General features: G+C 47.8%; 1 protein-coding gene across 1 annotated transcript in view; it reads left to right on the top strand.

Annotated features, from left to right (window-relative positions):
* The window catches only part of Loxl2 (lysyl oxidase like 2), an 80164-nt gene that overhangs the window by 33659 nt on the left and 27525 nt on the right, over nucleotides 1–18980 (top strand). Inside the window, exons 3-4 of the mRNA XM_005355453.3 lie at nucleotides 514–689; nucleotides 16812–17023. Coding sequence (XP_005355510.1) covers nucleotides 514–689; nucleotides 16812–17023 — 388 coding nt within the window. The remainder of the gene's footprint in view (nucleotides 1–513; nucleotides 690–16811; nucleotides 17024–18980) is intronic.

Here is an 18980-nt window from a genome sequence, read left to right as displayed (position 1 = left end):
TTTTTCAAGACAGGGTTTCTCTGTGTAATCCTGACTGTCTTGGAGCTCACTCTGTAGACCAGGTTGGCCTTGAACTCACAGAGATCCGCCTACCTCTGCCTCCTGAGTGCTGGGATTAAAGACATGCACCACTACTGCCTGGCCTCACTTCTTGATGTCATCCCGCCATGATCGGCTGTATCCGTTTGTAAACCACGAGCCAATGTAAACCCTTCTTTATGTCTCTGTTGGGCGTTTTATCACACATTGAGAAAGGTAACTGATATACCACACGACTTCCAGGATTGAAGATGATTTCTGTCCTAATTGTGCTCAAACCACCTCCTCCTCAGATCACATCAACTGCCTGTCCTAGCAAGGGAATCCCAGTGATCTAAGATTAGGTGTGACAATCTCATGTAGCAAAAATTAATTGACAGCTACACACACTTGCCAAATTTGGGGTGGAATTTTGTGTTAGGCGCTAGTACCCTTGCCACCTGGAAGTGCATTAACAACCTCTGCTTCCTTCAGGGCCCATCTGGCTGGACAATGTCCACTGTACTGGCAAAGAAGCAACCCTGGCAGCCTGCTCCTCCAATGGCTGGGGTGTGACAGACTGCAAGCACACAGAAGATGTGGGCGTGGTATGTAGTGACAAGAGGATTCCTGGGTTCAAATTTGACAACTCATTGATCAACCAAATAGAGGTAAGCTCTATGTTCTTTTCTTTTTGTACTGTTGTGAGCATGGAATCCGGAACCTGTAGCATGAATTCTAATTGGTCTAATAATAAAATCTCAGAATTAGCTATAGGAGGTGAAAGCTGAAGGATCAGAGAAACAGAGCAGCCAACCACTAGAGAGTTTTTTACCTCTACCGATGTTGAAACTAAAGGGGCAATCCTGTCTTCAGACTGCATCCCCAGTCTGTTGTCTGGGTTTCTGTCCTTCCACCAGGTCCCACAGCCATTTAGCCCCAAAGAAATCACACAGAGGTCTATATTAATGATCAGCTGATTGGCCCATTAGCTCAGGCTTCTTATTAACTCTTATATTAATCCATTATTCTTATTTATGTTAGCCACATGGATAGGTACCTTTTTCAGCGGGGCAATCATATCTTCCTTCTTCTGTGGTGGGGACAGGACTGCTGGAGGAATGGGCTTCCTCCTTCCCAGAATTCTCTGTTCTCATTGACCCGTCTCTATTTCCTATCTGGTTGTCCCGTCTATACTCCTGCCTGGCTACTGGCCAATCAGCGTTTATTTAAAACATAGTTGACAGAACATAGACAATTGTCCCACACCACTAGCATGACTGCCTCAGACTGAATTGCTACTTAGACTACAATGATCCTGTCTCCTCCTGCCTTCTATTTCTCTCTCCACCCAGCCGTATCACTCCTGTCTCCACCTCCCTTGTACTGGGATTAAAGGCATGGGATCCCAAGTGCTGGGATGATCTTTGTGTGAGCTCTGTTTCTCTTTTACACTGGAACAATTTTGTGTAGCCCAGGGTAGCCTTGAACTGACAGATCCATCTGCCTCTCTCTCCCAAGTCCTGGGATTAAAGGTGTGTGCCACCACTGCCTGGCCTCTAGGGGTTTAGTTCTGCACTCTGATCTTCAGGCAAGCTTTTTTTTGTTAAAACACAAACAACTGTGTATTCTCAGCCTCTGTGTGCTCTCAAATAGTGTCTTCACTATTTGAGAATGTATTTTCTTTCTTTTTTTGCATATAATATGTCTTGCCTATTTGTTGAGTACTAGGTATATACGGGGATTACTACCAGCTAGATTTGACGTGAGGGAAAGTTGAAGGATTTCTGGAGAGCAGATACCATGATGTGTATGGGTGTTTTGCTTACATGTATGTCTCTGTACCACATGTGTACCTGGTGCTCAAGGAGGCCAGAAGAGAGCACAAATGGTTGTGAGCTGCCATGTAGGTTCTGGGGGTTGACTCAGTCTTCTGGAAGAGTAGCAAGTGCTCTTAACTGCTGAGCTATCTTAAAAAGAAAAAAAGACGTGAAATCACTCCCATTTAGGCTCCAGGTGATGGCCCCAGACTGTGCCCTCGATGTTACCTTTCCATGACTCCCACTGCCCTGCTCCTCTTTCCTGTGCCCCGAAAGTATATGGTATACAGTACACACTGGGTCCTGGCCCAACCTGCATGGAGAGTGGATGAGTTCCCGTCCTCCTCTTGGCTAGAGTGTGAGGCCACTTTTAGTGGTCATCTTCAAACATGGTCATTCATTCATAACAAGAGTGCCACGGAGACAGTGCAGTTCAGGGACTGAATACCAGTCACAAACTTTTGTTTTCTCATGGGATTGACGTAGAAGAGAATGGCCTTGTGCAACCCAGAGTCCCAGAAATCTCCATGCCCACTCTACATCCCTAAGGAAACAGCACCCACTTGTATGTGGCTCTGCTCTCTGACAAGACCAGAAGCTCCTGGAAGGCAGAAGCTACGTCTTAATCATCGTTGCATCTGACACACGGATGCACCAATTGTGAACAAATTTCCCACTTCTGAATGTCCTTCTTCTTAGCAATGGATACCAGAGATTGCTGTTCCCTTAGGCAGAGATGCCCCCAAGATCAAGTATTAAACTATACCGTGAAGAGAAGCACACAGAGCAGCCATTCAGTCCTCCATGGCATTGCCCTGCTTCTGTAGACACTGAGCTTATTTATGGCATCTCCTGTGGCCTTGCACTCGGCTAGAATCAAGACTATCCACTTCGAGTGTTGAGAGAAGAAAGGCCCGGAATCTGTGGCTAAGAAGATATTGCCAGCGAAGGGAAAAAGAGCAAAATATCAGTCGATTTGGGGTTGTGAGAGAATAAGATTCATCTCCTGCTAGCAAAATAACAACATAATAATAACAATAACAAAAATAAATAATCCTGGAAAGGGGACCATGTGAGCAGCACTTCCATAAGTAATGCTCGCTGACCTCCTACAGTGTACTAGTTACAATTTTTAGTATATGGAGGGCAGCTAAGATGTGACATAGTTTATTCACTTATTTATTTATTTTACTTAATTTGGGGTGTGTGCAAGATCTCAGGTATCCAGAATTGACCCGAAACTCAATGTGTAGCCAAGAATGAGGACCTTCCATTTCGGATTTTCCTTCCTCCATCTCCTGGTGTTAGGATCCCAGGCATCCACTACCATATTGGGCTTATATGACGCTAGAGACCCAACCCCAAGGCTTCACAGTGCTAGTCATTTTACCAGCTGAGATCCACTCCCAGCCATAAAACGTGTTCCATCCAAAGCAGAAGCCCCAATGAAATGGAACAGGGGTAAACAGTCTGACAAAAAATATATATTGGGAAGTACTTTTTTATTCTGGAAGTGTTGAGAGTCTAAGATGAGCAACACAGTGTTCACCTTTGACATCTGTTGGGGGAAGTTGTATCCGCCATGATCTGAGGATTCCCATCGGAAAGAAAATATAATCCTTAGTGGCTGAACAGAACCACGTGTGTGTCACGAGAACAGCCAGAGCATCGTGCCAAAGCCAAGTGCACAGATCCTGGTGAATTCAGTCACCCAGAGGGCTACAGAGCAGACATCTGACATGAAAGACTAGATGACAGGCACAGGCTTTGAACAGCACATTTCCTAAAAGGCCTCCCGTTGGGCAGACCAGCTCGGTGACATAAGCCAGGGTGAGGCTTCCTTGTCCAGCCACAGACACACAGAAACCTTCAGTTAATGAGCTGTCTTCTGGGACCTCCCTTCCATACCCACTGAAAGTAGGTCATGTCGGCCCTACAAGATGCCTTAGGAGAGCCCTTGAGTTGCAAGAAGATTCCTGCACGCTGGGTTTCATGGTTACAGCTCATGCTTACACATAAGCTCTGGCCTGACCAGGAACTGCCCAGACCACCTACACGGGATGCCTGTGGGATGCTGGGAAGTTTCTCCAAATGCCTCATGTCAATAGTTGAAGTCATGGAAGCATTCCTCTTGACTAAAGAAATAGCCCCTATTAAATCATTGTGGGTGAGTGGATGAGACATAACTTTGGTGGAAACGCAGTTAGATTAGGTATTATCGGACACTATGCCCGAGCTGAGATGGTGACTAGTTTTGTGTGAACGCAGTGGACGGTCTCTAGTGGTGTGCCCCACGCCTCTCTGTTCCTGTCTGTGCGTCCTGCCTGAGCAACGTGCCTGGAAGCAAAAACATGTAGACCGAGAAAATGATTGAAAAATATCAAACTAGGAGAAGCTGCTGGAATATAAAATTATAAAATGTAGATTTAGGAAAGCTATATTAACTTGAAGTAATTGGTCTCAGATATGACAGTTATCTACTAAAAATGTAAGGTTGTGTTCTACTTGGGGGTCAGGGATTTTCACTATACAATTCAATATCCATTTGAACAATCCAATATCCAATATGGGGAACGATATCAGGCTCAAGAGCGCAGTCACGGGGTGGAGGGGATGAGTGAAAGGCACTGCTATTTTTTTTTTAATTTCTGCAAATGCTGGTTGACTAAAAGCTCACTGTAAATCAGTAGTGCTATCTGGTGACTGTGAACTACAACACAGACTTTCTGTGTCACAGGTTCGGTTCTGGGTCCATCTCTTAACTAGGTCACCCACAGGAAGGGCCATCAGGACAGAGGCAAGTCTGGAAACCATATCTTATGAGAGAATGAAGCTTTTTTTGTCAAGAAGAGATACTGGGGGAGAGGCACTGTTGGTTCTTTTCAAATATTTGGAGTGCTACCATGGAGACAAATGTTTATCATTTATTCCAGCTCCTAGAGAGAGCTAAGACAGAGAGGCAGGTGATGAATGAGACACAGGCTTCAGCTGAGACAGAGTCCCTCAACAGATTCATCTGCCCTTGTGTGTAGTGAGCTTCTTGCTGATGGAGGAGTTCAAGCAGAAACTGGGTGACCTCTGGCCAGAAGTATTGCAATGAGTTTCCTATATGGAGAAAGAAGCGGGATTCTCTGATTGTCGAACTCTAAGCTCCTTTTACTCAGAAGCTATGGAAAAGCATTCATCTCGTGTTGGAGGCATCTAGCAGCCAAATGGGAGTCACTGAGGTGGATGTGTGTCACACATGTACAGAGATGTGATGCCAAAGAGGATGTGTGCTATGCGCCCAGGCCCTCTCCTGGCCTCTCACAACCTTGACCTGGAAGCTAGGTATTGACTCTGCATCCTCACTTGTTGTCTGGAGGTCAGGGCAGATCACAATATTCCAGATGACCACCCCCCCAAAGGCTTGCATCTCCGCTAGAGTGCTCCAGATAGCCTCAAGAAGAGAGTGGAGGAAAACTGTACCAGTCTGGATGAATTCTTCTCAGCAATGAATGCCAGAAGCATGTCTAGTTCTTAGAACCAGGATTTGCTAACCCTACCCTAAGCACTCAGGATTAGTGTTTAGGGGCTAGGGGTTAGGATTAGGTTTAGGGGTTAGGGATTAGGTTTAGGTTTAGGGTTAGGGTTAGAAAAATGTAGTTCTTAAGTTAGGAAAGTGGCTAATGGGATCTTACTTATTAGTCTTCCCCAGACTTTTCTGTCTGCTTGAGACATCTTTGGGACTCTTTGACACTGAATCCCCTTTCCAGAGGAGGGAAAATAGCCCCTTCCTCACAAGAAAGAGGAGTCCGCAGATTTGATGCCAAGGCTCCTGATGACTGCAACGAGTATACTAGGCAACAGTCAGTAACCATGGTAGCAGTGGCCTCTCTGTCCTTGACAAGGGTTTTCTAAGTACTCTGCAGGGGAGAAGAATTGAATGAGCTGGGCAAGAGGCTTTGTAGACTGTGAAGGACTTATGATAGGTTGTTGGTGTTGTTATCATTATTGAACTGACCTAGTTCATGGAGGATTCCAAAGGCCTAAGTCATTACGCCAGGTGCAATTGGTAGAATTTCACTTGTCCTGACAACATCCTTGGACACCTTTGTGCACTCTAGACACCCTCTGGGGCAATGAATGACTGTACAACCTTTCTACTATAGAAACCCACTGAACAGGTATCTATTCTTTCTGATGTAGGCTGTACCATCTCATCTTGCTGTTGGCCCTCAGCGTCAGACCCTGTAGCTGAAGGCATGGGTTCTAGTCTTGTGGCGACAGACTTGGAATTGTGTCTAGAGTGGCTGATTCTTCTCAGATCCCCTGATATCGTACTATAATAAAACATCCATGTGGCTCAGTGTGTAGAGACAAATGCACCTTGGTTCAGTCATTGAAATATTTTTTAAGTAAAACATTTTACAGGAACAAAAGCTGACATATGCAACTCGGATATTTTTAAATCCAGAAAACAGAGCTCCCAGCAAACCTCCCAGGACCTCAGAGCCTCTTGAACCTGGACACTTTGTTTCCTGTCTGTGGTGGGTGGAAAAAGCATTAGATAAGGAAGGATGACAAATCCAGACATCTTTCAGTGCAACCCTGCGACTGGTGCAAATCCCTAGGTCACATGCTTGTATCTCCAAGGCATCTGCTGGGGCCTGTGGGTCAAGAAGTGTGTGAGTCTGCCTTACACATTTCCTAAGGGCTCTTTTACAAAAAGCAAATAAGGGGTTGGAGGTGTAGCTCAGTTGGTAGTGTGCTTGCCTAGTATGCTCAAAGCCTAGGGTTCAATCCCAAGCACCACATAAAACTAGGTGTGGTGGCAACTAAGTCAGCAGGATGGACTAGAAATCCCCAGGGTGGAGTCTATTCTGTGAGGGATTCCGAGCCTTGGTATCACCACTAAAACAATGGTAGCCCAGGACATCGTGAGGGGTCAACAGGGGGATGCTGCAAAGCCAGGAGAAGGCCATGTATGTCCCCCGACTCTACAGGCTCACATTCTTCTGGAAAGATGGTGGGGCCTGAAAAAGCCCTCTTTTCTTTTAACCACAGCATCTGAGCAAAGAATCCAGGTTTTTATTAGTCACTGTCCCCGCCAGATGTTTCCATGTCTCCCTCCCAGAAGCAGCCTTATCTGCCTGCATCTGGAAGCCCAGGGAAAGGCCTCTAGAGAGGCTTCCAGCACGGTGGGCACTTCCCAGCTGGGCGGTTTCATTGTCTCAGATCCCAGCACCGTGCAGAGGAACAGAATGTGCTGGGTGGTTTAAGAAAGGGGTCCATTTCCATCTTGCTATACTTTGGGAGATTCCATATAAACCAGGCTCCCCAGCTAATTGCAGGAGAGCTGAACCACTCCCCTGCTGGAAAAGAAAAGGTGACAATGACGCTTTGTACCTAACTCTCAGGAGAGGAGTGGAAAAGACTGAGTAGGGCACCCTCTGATGGCTGAGCTCTGGAGCTGGGTGTTCCGGAGTTATTTTTCTTTCCCACTCTGGCAACGTGCATAGGAAGATGTATAGGGCCTTACTCTGTGCTCATAGTCTGTGCTCTGTCCCCTGAGAGCCTCTCTATGTAGCTGGGACTATTGGCCACCATAAGGTACCCAAGAGAATAAGCTCTAAGGTACCTTGCTTTCTCAGCCGAAAATAGGTCATCATGTCTGAAAAGCAGAGAGTATTTATGTGGCAAAAACAGAAGCAAATATTTGAAATAGCACAGATCCCAGCAAATCTGGAAAGCTGGTTCTGGCTAGCTGTCCATGCAGCCCTTTGCAAAGCACAGATACCTTAGAAAGAGGTGTGAGACAAAACAAACGCATACAGCATTGCCGTTGTTAGAGCGTGCAAGCATTATACTTTGCTTCAGATGTAACAAATGAGCAGTATGTGTTCCAGCTTTGGGTTGGACTGGTCCACAGAATGGTGGTCTGGAGAGAAGATTAATGGGGGAGGTAAGGGGGAAGTTAACATCCGGGAATGGGCTAAGTTGAGTGAGGACAGCCACTCTGGGTATGCAGCGCTGCTGTCTGGGCCTGGAGGACAGTCTGGTGACATGAGCATGGCAGGCCTGTGGAGTCTCAGCTGGCTTTGCCACCTGCCCTAGAGTTCAGGTACAAACGCCATGCTGGAAAATGAACACTGAATCTCTCTCATGTCCTCACAAGGCTGTTGTAAGAAGAATCTGTTCATTCATTCTCCGTGTGCGTGGCCACTGAGCCCTAGGCTGGGCACGAGGATGGAAGGAAATGATGGATAGAGTCATGCCCTTCTTGAGCTCAACGTCTAGCGGTGGAGAAAGATGATTTCAAAACGTGTTGTTTTGTTGCCATGGCGACGATTACTATGTACAATCAAAGACATGCAGTGTATAGTCTGGCCCAGCCTAGGACTTGCCGAGCCTGTGGCCTCGGAACCAGGCAAGGCCAGAGAAGCTCCTGGGCCACAAGGGTTTGGTGGCTGGAGCAGGTGTCTCGCCGGCTTCCTGCCCACAGCAGGGCTGGCCTAGACTCTAAAGAAGCCTCTGTTACCTGCTCACATCCTTCCAGGCTGGAAAATGAAAGCTTTTTCCAGCAGCGGTGCAGAGCTCCTGATTTATAGGAGGTCCAGACAGACAGCCGGCTTGTTCCTCGAGTGGCGTCCGTGTGAGTTCAGCTCTCGGCACCATCCCCACTGCACCACCTTCCCTCCCTCCCAGGGCAGCCTGGAGCCGAGCTGAACAGTGGAAACCACAGACATGAGCAGGGCCTACTGGTTCAGGCCTTGGAGCCCAGCTCCTTGGCAGGCTGAGGTAGGAGAATTGCAAGTTCAAAGTCTTCGTGGATCTACAGGGTGAATCAAAAGCTGACCTAGGCAACTTAGTGATACCCTGATTCATAACAAGAAGTAAAAAGAAGACTAAAGGTGTAGGTTAGTAGTGGTAGAGCATTTGCTCAGCAGGTCTGAGGCCCTAGATTAAATCCCCAGCCCCGCAAAATGAGAAAGGAAATCACAGAAGTGAAACCAGGCAAGATGGCGCACACCTGTAATCCTCAGTGAACTAACACAGGAGGATGGCGAGTTCAAGACCAGCCTGGTCCATAGAGCAAGAGAGATTCTGCCTACAGATAGATAGATAGATAGATAGATAGATAGATAGATAGATAGATAGATAGATCATACGTACTTACGTACCACGGAAGCACCTTTCTTCTTTCCCTTTGTTCCACGGTCCCAGTCAGAAGTCAGTGATAAAGCTAGATAATGTTACTGGCAACTTCTTTTTTTTTTTTAAATATTTATTTATTTATTTATTATGTATACAATATTCTGTCTGTGTGTATGTCTGCAGGCCAGAAGAGGGCACCAGGCCTCATTACAGATGGTTGTGAGCCACCATGTGGTTGCTGGGAATTGAACTCAGGACCTTTGGAAGAGCAGGCAATGCTCTTAACCACTGAGCCATCTCTCCAGCCCAACTGGCAACTTCTTAACCTCTGAGTTTCTGATTCGATCGTGAGCACTGGATAATTATAATCTAGGCAGATTCTTCTACTGTGGCAATGTCTAGAAGCACTCACAGACAGCACCCACCTCCCCAGTCTCTATAAGCCGGTGCCGAGGGTCAGGTTTTGTGGGGTAATTCAGCTTGGTAACTGTGTGTCAGATCCTGAAAGGGGAAGGGAATGAAGGTGTGTGTGTGTGTACGCGCATGTGGAGGATGGAGGACAACCTGAGATCTATGTCTGTCCACAGGTTCCCACAAGAAATGTTTGTGTTGTGACTGACAAGAGGCAAGAACTGCCTGCCTGCTTATTTTGCATTATACAAAGACTAAAAAGAGTCAAATTATTTTCTTGGCTTTAGTGCCCAACACATTTTGCTAAGTTGTACCCTTGTTGCATTTTTTTCAAAACCTACCATTGACTAATTCCAAAAAAATGTTTTTCTGTGTTTGCTACTACTAAGAACCTCATGCATCAAAACAATTGCTGTAACTCTAAACAACGTGCCTGGCTACTGCTGCAGACCCTGCCTCTTGCCCTTCTGGGTTAAAATCTTTATTTTGAGACAGGGTCAATTGCTCAGGCTGCTTTTGACCTCTCTCTAAAACCCAAACAGGCCTTGAACTTACAACCACCTTGCCTCGGTCTCCTGGGTATTAGGATCACAGGCCTATGCCACCAGATCTGTCAAAGGGTTGAGGCACAGCTGTGATCCAGTTGGGTGATAAAAAATCATGTGGAAAGAGAGAAATCAATACAAACCAAGGACTACATGAGGGCATCAGAAAGCAGATGTGAGATATTTGGGGCATGCTGGAGAGATGGCTCAGCCAGCAAGTACTTGCCTCACAAACGTGAAGAACCGGGCTTGATTCCCCAGCACCCACGTAAAAAAAAAAAAAAAAAAAAAAATCCAATAAGCTCCAAACAAACAAGAGACAGACAGAGAGAGAGAGAGAGAGAGACACAGACCAGCCTGGTCTACAGAGCTAGTCCCAGGACAGGTTCCGTCGCCATGCAGAATCTCTTATGCCATCTAAAAAAAAAAAAAAAAAAAAAGACAAGGCAGCCCGTGTTTATGATCCCATGCTGGGGGGTGGAGACAGAAGGGTCCCTGAATCTTGTTGGACAATTGTTCTAGCTGAATCAGTGTGGAAGGATACTTAAATGAAATCCCACACTAGCTCAGAATTGAGAAATTGATGGTTATTATTTAGGGGTAAACTCACAAATCGGAATCCTCTGCTTGAATGGAGAACAGAAACTGAATCCAGCAACCAGAAAGAGGGGCCAGAAAAGAGGCTGAATGCAATCTCTACATCAGTATATATAATAGTATAAGAGGCCACGCCCCAGTGGGCGGGAAACCACTGGCTGTAAGACTTCCTACAGCAAATCAGCAGGTTTTAGGTTCAGTGAGAGACTGTCCCAAAAAATAAGATAGAGTATGAAAATATCAGGCATCGGCCTCTGGCTTTCACACACCCAGCAGCTCACACACACACACACACACACACACACACTCACACACACACACACACACTCATGTAAATAGATTTTCTTAAAGACTGAAGAGATGCGTAGGGTTGAGACGGTGCTTCATGAATGTAATAACACCTCTGTCTCTACTAGAATCTTATGACAGCAAACAGCTTGTATGCCTGGTTGACCTGTGCATCTCAGGGTCTTAGACAGGGCCTGGTACATAGTAATACTCTATAAACACATACAAGGCAATAAGTGTATCTATGAATCAATCAAGCAATAGATGACTCTTTGACCCAGAGCATTGGCTGGGGAGAATTGCAGGGACTGGCTGAAGCCAGTGACCTGGGGAGACACAAGGAGGTATGACAACTATACTGTGGTCATTGTGAATGAATGTGGCCATGCACTGGACCAGAGATGGGGCATGGACCGGATCGGATCTGAGAAGACGTCTAGGGGACTGAGGTGGTAGAATTTGAACGGCCTGTTTAAATAGCCACAATTGCCCTGCATACCTGTTTGGGCTACAGAAGTGTAGATGGGAAATCAATAGACAAGAAGAGGTGTGGCCGGGGCTAAAGGGGCCATAGGAGTGAAGAAGAGAGGGTAGAAGAAAGGAAGAAGAAACCTTGGTCTACAGAGTTGGGCAGGTGGGACTCACTTGATGGCTCGCTCTGTCTGTATAAGGAAGGATTGTGGGCATCTGGGTTGTGTGGTATGAGATGTTGAGAAAGGTCGGGAAGATGAGTCTGAACGTGACAGCCCACTTCCAAAACAATAGTCAAATAAGGCATGCTGTGGGCCTTCTGAGCAAGATGCAGACGCTTGTTAGCAGTGGAGGACAGACCAAGTGATCGGGTTTACCAACCAACGGTGCATCCCAGGAGGATGTCGGTGTACATGACATTTCTTCCACTCCATCTGCAGTGTGACTTCCAGTAAGAGCTTAAATTATGGCTTCTGGAACAGAAGGAAGAGACAAGGCATCCGGCTAAGATATGCCTGGTTCTGATGCCTACAGAGAGGCCATTTGCTCTCTGCAGCGTCTCTGGTTACTCCAGAAAGGTGTTGGCTGCAAGTTGTGTGTCACCTCGCCGTGTCTCGCCTCCCATCGTACCCTGAGGCAATTTCTAACCAGCCTTTCAAAATGGATGATTCCTCATAGGCAGAGATCCCAGACTGCCACATTCCACAATTTACAAGTCACCAACAGATGCTGTGTCTGTTAAATAGCCTCGTGGCATGAGCCTGGGCATCCCCTTCCTAGCATTTACTCTCCTTCCACAAGCCCAGCAGCAGCTACAGCATGGCAGGTCCCTGAGCTCATTGTATCTGGGTTTCCTCTCCTGAGAGTGCCTGTTGGTCACTCATGGGGCCTCCCTAAGAGGTAGGAGAATCGTTCTGTGTGGGACAAGGGCAGGACCCTGGAAGGACAGCTCATTTGGAGTACTGGGACATAATTGTTTTTGGCAAGAGGACCAGCATTCAGATAAACATTAGTTAGAGTTGAAGACATTTAAGGTGATTGATGGGCTTCTGGATTCCAGGGCTTCATTTTAATGTACAAACCTGGATCATCGAGATGGCTCAGTGGCAAAAAGGCTTGCCCAAAAGGCTGGCGACCTGAGCTCAGTCCTTAGGGCTATCCTCTGTTCTCTACAGTTGTGCTATGGCATTCTCTCTTGTTCACACACATGTTCATACACACAAATACATGCAACAAAACTTTAACAAGCCTACATTTAAAAAAAAAAAAAAGTCTGCTTACTTTGGTATTTCAAACAAATCTCTTTGGGAACCCAAGTTCTGGGAAAAAGGAAATCCAAGCACTTGTGGTCATTGAGGGATTCCACAGCAGTGAGATGGGGGAGGCGGTGCTTGTAGGCATGTGCTTCCTAAGCCTGAGGTCTCCCAGGACCTGGAGTGTTGCTGAGCTTGCACGAGCCCTGAGTACGTGCCACCAAAGCTGGCCTGCCGCTTCCTACTGGCCCGAGGACAAGAGCAGCTCACCCCTCACGTCCACTGTCCTCTGACTCACAGTCCTGCTGGGGACTATCTTGAACTTCTAACATGCGCAGTGCCAGGCAGCCCTGGGGGAATCACCCAGAAGTCAGAGTCAGAGGATCCACAGCATTAGAGTCACGTCAATATTGGGCAAGAAAGTGGCGTGAAAGCAGAGACCCCTCAAGGACCAGTGGTCACTGCATGAAACCTACCTTAGAGACAGTTCCCTTTTCATTTTGGCCTGCTTATTAATAAGTCTGTGAACTTGAACAAGTTACCCAACCTCACCAAGTTTCCTCATGTTTTTACCTATAAGCAGGGCTGTACCATTAGCCGTCCTGTAGGTGGTGTGGTAGCTGAAGAAGGGAAGAGATGTAAGGTTCTGTTGACAGAGCCTTAAGGGCAGTTGACCGACACTTGACCAGCAGTGCCTTTCCACAGTAGGTGCCATTAAAGAAGAAACAGGGCACAGAGGTGCGCAGAAGTCTGGCAAGGCCCATGAACAACAGCCTGTATTTTGTTGAGTGAAAAGCAAACGAGTGAACGAAATGGACAGTACCCATCTTAGTTCCTTCTGAATTACTCCGACAAAGCACCATACCAAGGCACCTTTGAAAAGAAAGCAGTTAGTTCGGCTCATGGTTTCAGAGGCTTAGTCTATGGTGGCCGAGCAGCGGTGTGACAGCAGGGACAACTGAGAGCACAATCAGCTCACACCTTGATCCACAAGTAGGAGGCTCAATGGGAAGGGCAAGAGTCTTTCGAAACCTCAAAACCTGCCCCCAGGGACACGCCTCCTCCAAGGTGGCCATTTTCCCTAATCCTTCCCAGCTGGTTCCACCAACTGTGGACCAAGTACCCAAACATGAGCCTGTGAGGCCTTTCTCTTTCAAACCACCCCAGTACCACCCAGAAGAAGGACTTGTTTGTACAGGTAAAGATAGGTGTTGCTATGGGACAATGGTCTTGTACCCTGTCACTTGTATTGTATTGTTTTAATAAAACGCTGATTGGCCAGTAGCCAGGCAGGACATATAGGCAGGGCGACCAGGCAGAAAGTAGAGGTGGGGCAAGGAGAACAGGAGAATTCTGAGAAGAGGAAAAAGTCAGTCTGCAGTCGTCACAGAGGAAGCCACACAGAGAGGAAGCAAGATGAGAATGCCCCACTTATTTAAGATGTTAGAGTTAATAAGAAGCCTGAGCTAATGGACCAGCCAGCGTGTAATGAATATAGATCTCAGTGTGGTTTTTTGGGGTTGAACAGCTGTGGGATCAGGCAGGACAGAAACCCCTGTCAACAAGGTGTTTTACCTCAAAAGAAGGAGAGCAAAGCCCATTCTGTCTGCTTCCTCTCCTTAAGTGTTGTAGGGATTGAATCCATTTCTCCCCCTCCATGCCTCAGATGCATATTCCACACATACAAAGACACACATGGGCCATCATATACCACCATGAACATATGTGAGCAAAGACCCACATGGCACACACACAGCCTGATTACCATATACATGTCTTCTACATACATGCATAGACACAGTACTCACTCCCTAATACACAAAGACAGATTCAAATTCATGGATACATAGAAGCACAGAGAGATATGCATACTACACACGCATATACCTGTACCACTATGCATATATGCAGGCATCGTAGAAATACATGTATGAACTGAACTGGGAGAAGAATGAAGACAGTGATAGCTAAAGCCAATCCTAGGGCTCTCTATCCCCATCCTGAAGCCCACAGATCTGCCAATGGGCCATATCTTGTCCTACATCCATGCAAGAGTTTGGACAGTTTGGCAGTTTGTGGCCTCAGGCCCTGTGCAGGTCCCTTCTCAGGGCAGCTGCCAAGCTTCCTAGGCAGCTCTTCTCTCTCTATAGTACCATGCTAGGGGTCACAACTCCCATCCGTAAGCTCGTGCAACTGCTGACAGCCAATGGAAGATCTGTGAATGGAATTATGTCAGCCGTGCCTGCGGTGGATGAGGACAGCTGTAATTTTCCTTCTGGGCATGATGTAGCCACGCTGGATGCCAGGGGCCTCCTGCTGGGGGAAGAGGCAGGAGGGGGCTGGCCCATGGGCTTGGATTAAACCTCAGGCCACTTCTTGGTTCATCACTGCCCATGTGTCCAGGTGGCACGAGTCCTGTGGGCTGATGAGGGCTGTAAAGGATCCAGTCTGGAACACATAACGCTGCCCCGGTAGCTTTCCTTCCGCTTCGCTTGGAGGGAACTGGGGCCAAACGTCATTATTCTCAGCCACATACTTTCCACTGCCTTGCAGGACCTGTGGACTCTGAAGCCTGTGGCTGGAGACAGTAATCCCTGGGCACCCAAATAATGGCTCTGTTCAATCTCTGATTCATTTGCATCCTGGCTGGACAGACAGGGCTCTTGGGTCATTGGAGTCTTCCTTCCCCTTGGCCCTTACTGGCCCCATCTCTCCATCCCTGCCCTTGCTCAGGGTGTGTCTCACACAGCACCCCAGGGTGGTCTGAGGAAGAAAATCGAATTACTAGCTTTTTCCTCCGTAAATTTGTAGACAGTAGCGGTAAACCACATTATTCTGCTTAGGGATTAGGTAAGAGGCTGTATGCTAAGTGCTTGACATAGAGTTCCTCGCTGCGAAGCACTGTTAGCAGCTGTTGCTATTATACGCCTTATTTCATAGTATCTGAGGGTAAATTTGGAGCCAGGGACATCATTAGGGAGGGAGGACTAGCTGGAATCAGCCAGGGAAGATCATGGGCATCTCTAACGAAGACATCTTTGTGTTAGAGACGAAAAGGAGCCAATTGAGGATCAAGCACAGATCAGGCTTTAAAAAGGACTCTCGGCGGCCAGTCCTGTGGCAGATGGGTGAAAGCAGGGACTCCTTTAGGGACTGTTGCCAAGATATGGCAATGTCTCCAGGGAGGGAGGCAGGAAGAGAGAGTTTCTGGATGGGCTGTGCCTTGGAGAAGCATGAAACGTGTCAACATAACCCTGTGGCCCCTCCCTCCAGTCATTTCTCTCGTTCAGCGTGCTCCCTAAAGACCTCACTTGTGCACACAAATGCATTCCAGCAGAGTGTCAGGGACAGAGGAGCACATCCAGGAGTAGGCACCTCCCCCCACCCTCTCCTCTAGCCTTCTTCTTCTTCCTTTATCAGAGTCCTGCCAGTGAGAGGGTGAGTCCCTCTCAACCCAAACCCAAACCTCTATTCCCACTGACCCAAAAGATTAGAAGGTGGCTTTTTTTCTTTTTCTTTTTTAATTGTTTTTATTGAGCTATATGTTTTTCTCTGCTCCCTTCTTTTGAAGGTAGGGCTTTCTAAGACATTCAGAATCTTGCCTTGCCATGGCCAAATAATCATCCCCAGCCCTATTTAGCTCACAGCTCCCCAGGTTCGAGGCTCTCCTGCACATGACATGTTCAACACTAGGTGGCTTTGTTTCTTTTCCTGCAAGCAGGGCCTCTGGGGGCTTTCACGGGAGGAATGATGTGAGGTGGTGCACCCGGTGACATCGGTAGCTTAAAGGTCCCCTGCGTGGGGCTCCAGTCTGACAAGCACACACGGACATGTACACATACATACTCGTTGGTATGTTTGCACACACTTTGGAGTGAAATGCAAAAAAATCCAGAGGAGTTTGAGTTTCTGAAGAGTCAAAGAATACTTTCTTATGCTTTTATATTTAAAGCCCATGCAGGAAGAATCTACTGCCTGCGGTTCTCTGGTTTCTTGTAGGAAAAAGAGGAGTTTGGGGGCCCCTCAAGATTTCTCTGAGCACTCCAGGTCGTCCTTGGTGCCTGTTGCCACACTACCTCCCGATATATAGCAGTTAGTAACAGTGCTATGTGCCCTCTGGGAGTTCTCAGGGCCTTTTGCAGAGCCCGGAGAGAAGCAGGCCAGAAGAACTCAGCCTGTGATCCCTGAGGACGTAATTGCTGTTTGGTACCTGTCCAGGGCTAGGCTCCTATCATAACCCCTGTCTTCCTTCTACATCTCCCTCTTCACAGAGCCTAAATATACAGGTGGAAGACATCCGGATTCGGCCCATCCTTTCCGCCTTCCGCCATCGCAAGCCTGTGACAGAGGGCTACGTGGAGGTGAAGGAGGGCAAGACCTGGAAGCAGATCTGTGACAAGCACTGGACAGCCAAGAATTCCCACGTGGTCTGCGGCATGTTTGGCTTCCCTGCAGAGAAGACCTACAACCCCAAAGCCTACAAGTAAGTGGGCAGGGCCAGCGGGGGCAGAGTTTCCTGGGCTCCTATTCTTGTGGGGTCAATGCCAGCCCTAGTGACAGACTGTTTCACTGACTGCTCAGCCTTGCTTTTGAGTAACTCACACTGCTATGGGAAACAAGCTAGACGAGGGAACTCCAATAGCCACATAGGAAGGCGTACCCAATAAGGAACACAGTTCTCCAATCCAGGGAAATACCACCGTCAGTTCCAGCAGCCACTGGGAAACATATAGGTTGTATAAGGGTAATATATAGGCTTGGCAAGGACAGCACTGAGTTAAGAAATGTTTGGCAAGCCAGGGATATGGTTCAGGGTCTCTTGGCTCCAGGGACAGTTTCCACATCCAGCTTCTCAGCCAGTCTTCACCAGGCAGCTGTGACCTTCTAGGATTGGTACTAGCTCGGTGGGACCTAGTATAGGGCTGGCCCCAGGCAGATTTATCTGTGGGTCCTGATCAGAGCTGATTACACAGATGAGCCTGGTCCCTGGATTAATAGCTCTCAGTAGCCTTTTTTCCTGTCTCTCATCAATCTTCTTACAAATGGGTCCTGTGCAGGCCTGAGGCTCTAAGGAAAAAAAAAATTGTCAAAGTTGTCCTCAGTCCGTCTGTATAATCTGTCCCTGTATAATCTGAGTTCCCTAGTGGACCTGCCGCCTTCACCCAAGACCCTTCTCAGAAGCTCTCCATGGTTCCTATGGTGCCTGCTCCCCTTGCTAAGCTGCTGTGCTGACAGGCCGGTGGGCACTCACAAGTTTCAGAGTTTACTCCATTGGTTATGATGCTCCTGGAAGGCAGGCCAGAGGCTGACTACATTCTTCTTTGGTTGTTCCAACATCAGGCCAAGTGAAAAATCTAACCCAAATGATAGCAATGGGCTATCACACTCTTCTAATCAATTCTAAGTCTTGGGTCAGTTGGCAGGCCCAGAACCCCAACAAAAGGAAGATCCTGGGTACCTTGCCAACCTTCTACTGCTTTTCTCCCAGCTCCCTGCAAAGGGACCCCTTACCTGGATGGCTGTGTGTCAGGAAGGAAGGAGTAATGGAATCTTCTGTGGAGTGCTGGGCTAGCTCTGACTGACCCGAGAGTATAGTGTGTTTGTGGCTCACTAGTCCGAGGCGGAGTTTTGATTGACGTCCTTCTCACATGGACCCAATAAACTCCAATTCTTTCCTTGGATGATTCCCTCAGGTTTAGAAAGTGTAGTTAGAATAGACCCTGAGCCCCTGGCAGGCTCTCCTAAAATCTAGCTTTCCCTTAGCTGGGGACAGCCTCTGGGACTCCAGCTCATGAACTGTTACAGCCCTGCTGACTTCCATCTTGGCATAAGGCCGTCCCCAACCTCAGTCATCCGTCTCATGTCCAGGCCTGGGGGCGGCTATGCTTCTTTTCCCTCTCACCTCATCTTGGATTCTCCTGGGCTGGCTCAGCTACCAGCTGAATGAGGATGGGGGTGGGGTGGTACTCTGGCTGCTGGAGGCCTGTGGAGGGTCATGGTGGGCGGCACATTCCGGAGAGCTGATGTAAGACAGAAGCGGGCTGTCTGGGGAAGCCTAGAGCAGGTCTGAGGCAGCCCCATAAGCTGAGGGAGTTGTGAGGGAGGGTGGTGCTCTCCAACAGCTGGACACAGAGGGACTTTCCTAAGCCAGCGGGGGGTCCAGTTACACTCATGTTCCCCTGAGTGTATTCTGCCCATGTGTGGAAGGAGGGTTAGGTTTCTCAGAGGAAGGGACCTTACAGGAAGTGGGGAGGGGCAGCTGCTCTGGAATTCATAACAGCCCCCTCATGGACCTCTCTACTGTATGATGTCACTGTGGTGAACACACATCCCGATATAGTCTGTGTTTTAGATATCCGGGTGTTGGTAGCCACAGCTAGACTAGAAATGTTCCAAGACGCAAATTTTGGTAAAGGGGAGACAATAATGACATCTGAAGA

This window comes from Microtus ochrogaster, chromosome 17 (assembly GCF_000317375.1).
Source record: "Microtus ochrogaster isolate Prairie Vole_2 chromosome 17, MicOch1.0, whole genome shotgun sequence".
Taxonomy (NCBI): Eukaryota; Metazoa; Chordata; class Mammalia; order Rodentia; family Cricetidae; genus Microtus; species Microtus ochrogaster.
This window is presented reverse-complemented; position numbering and strand designations above follow the sequence as displayed.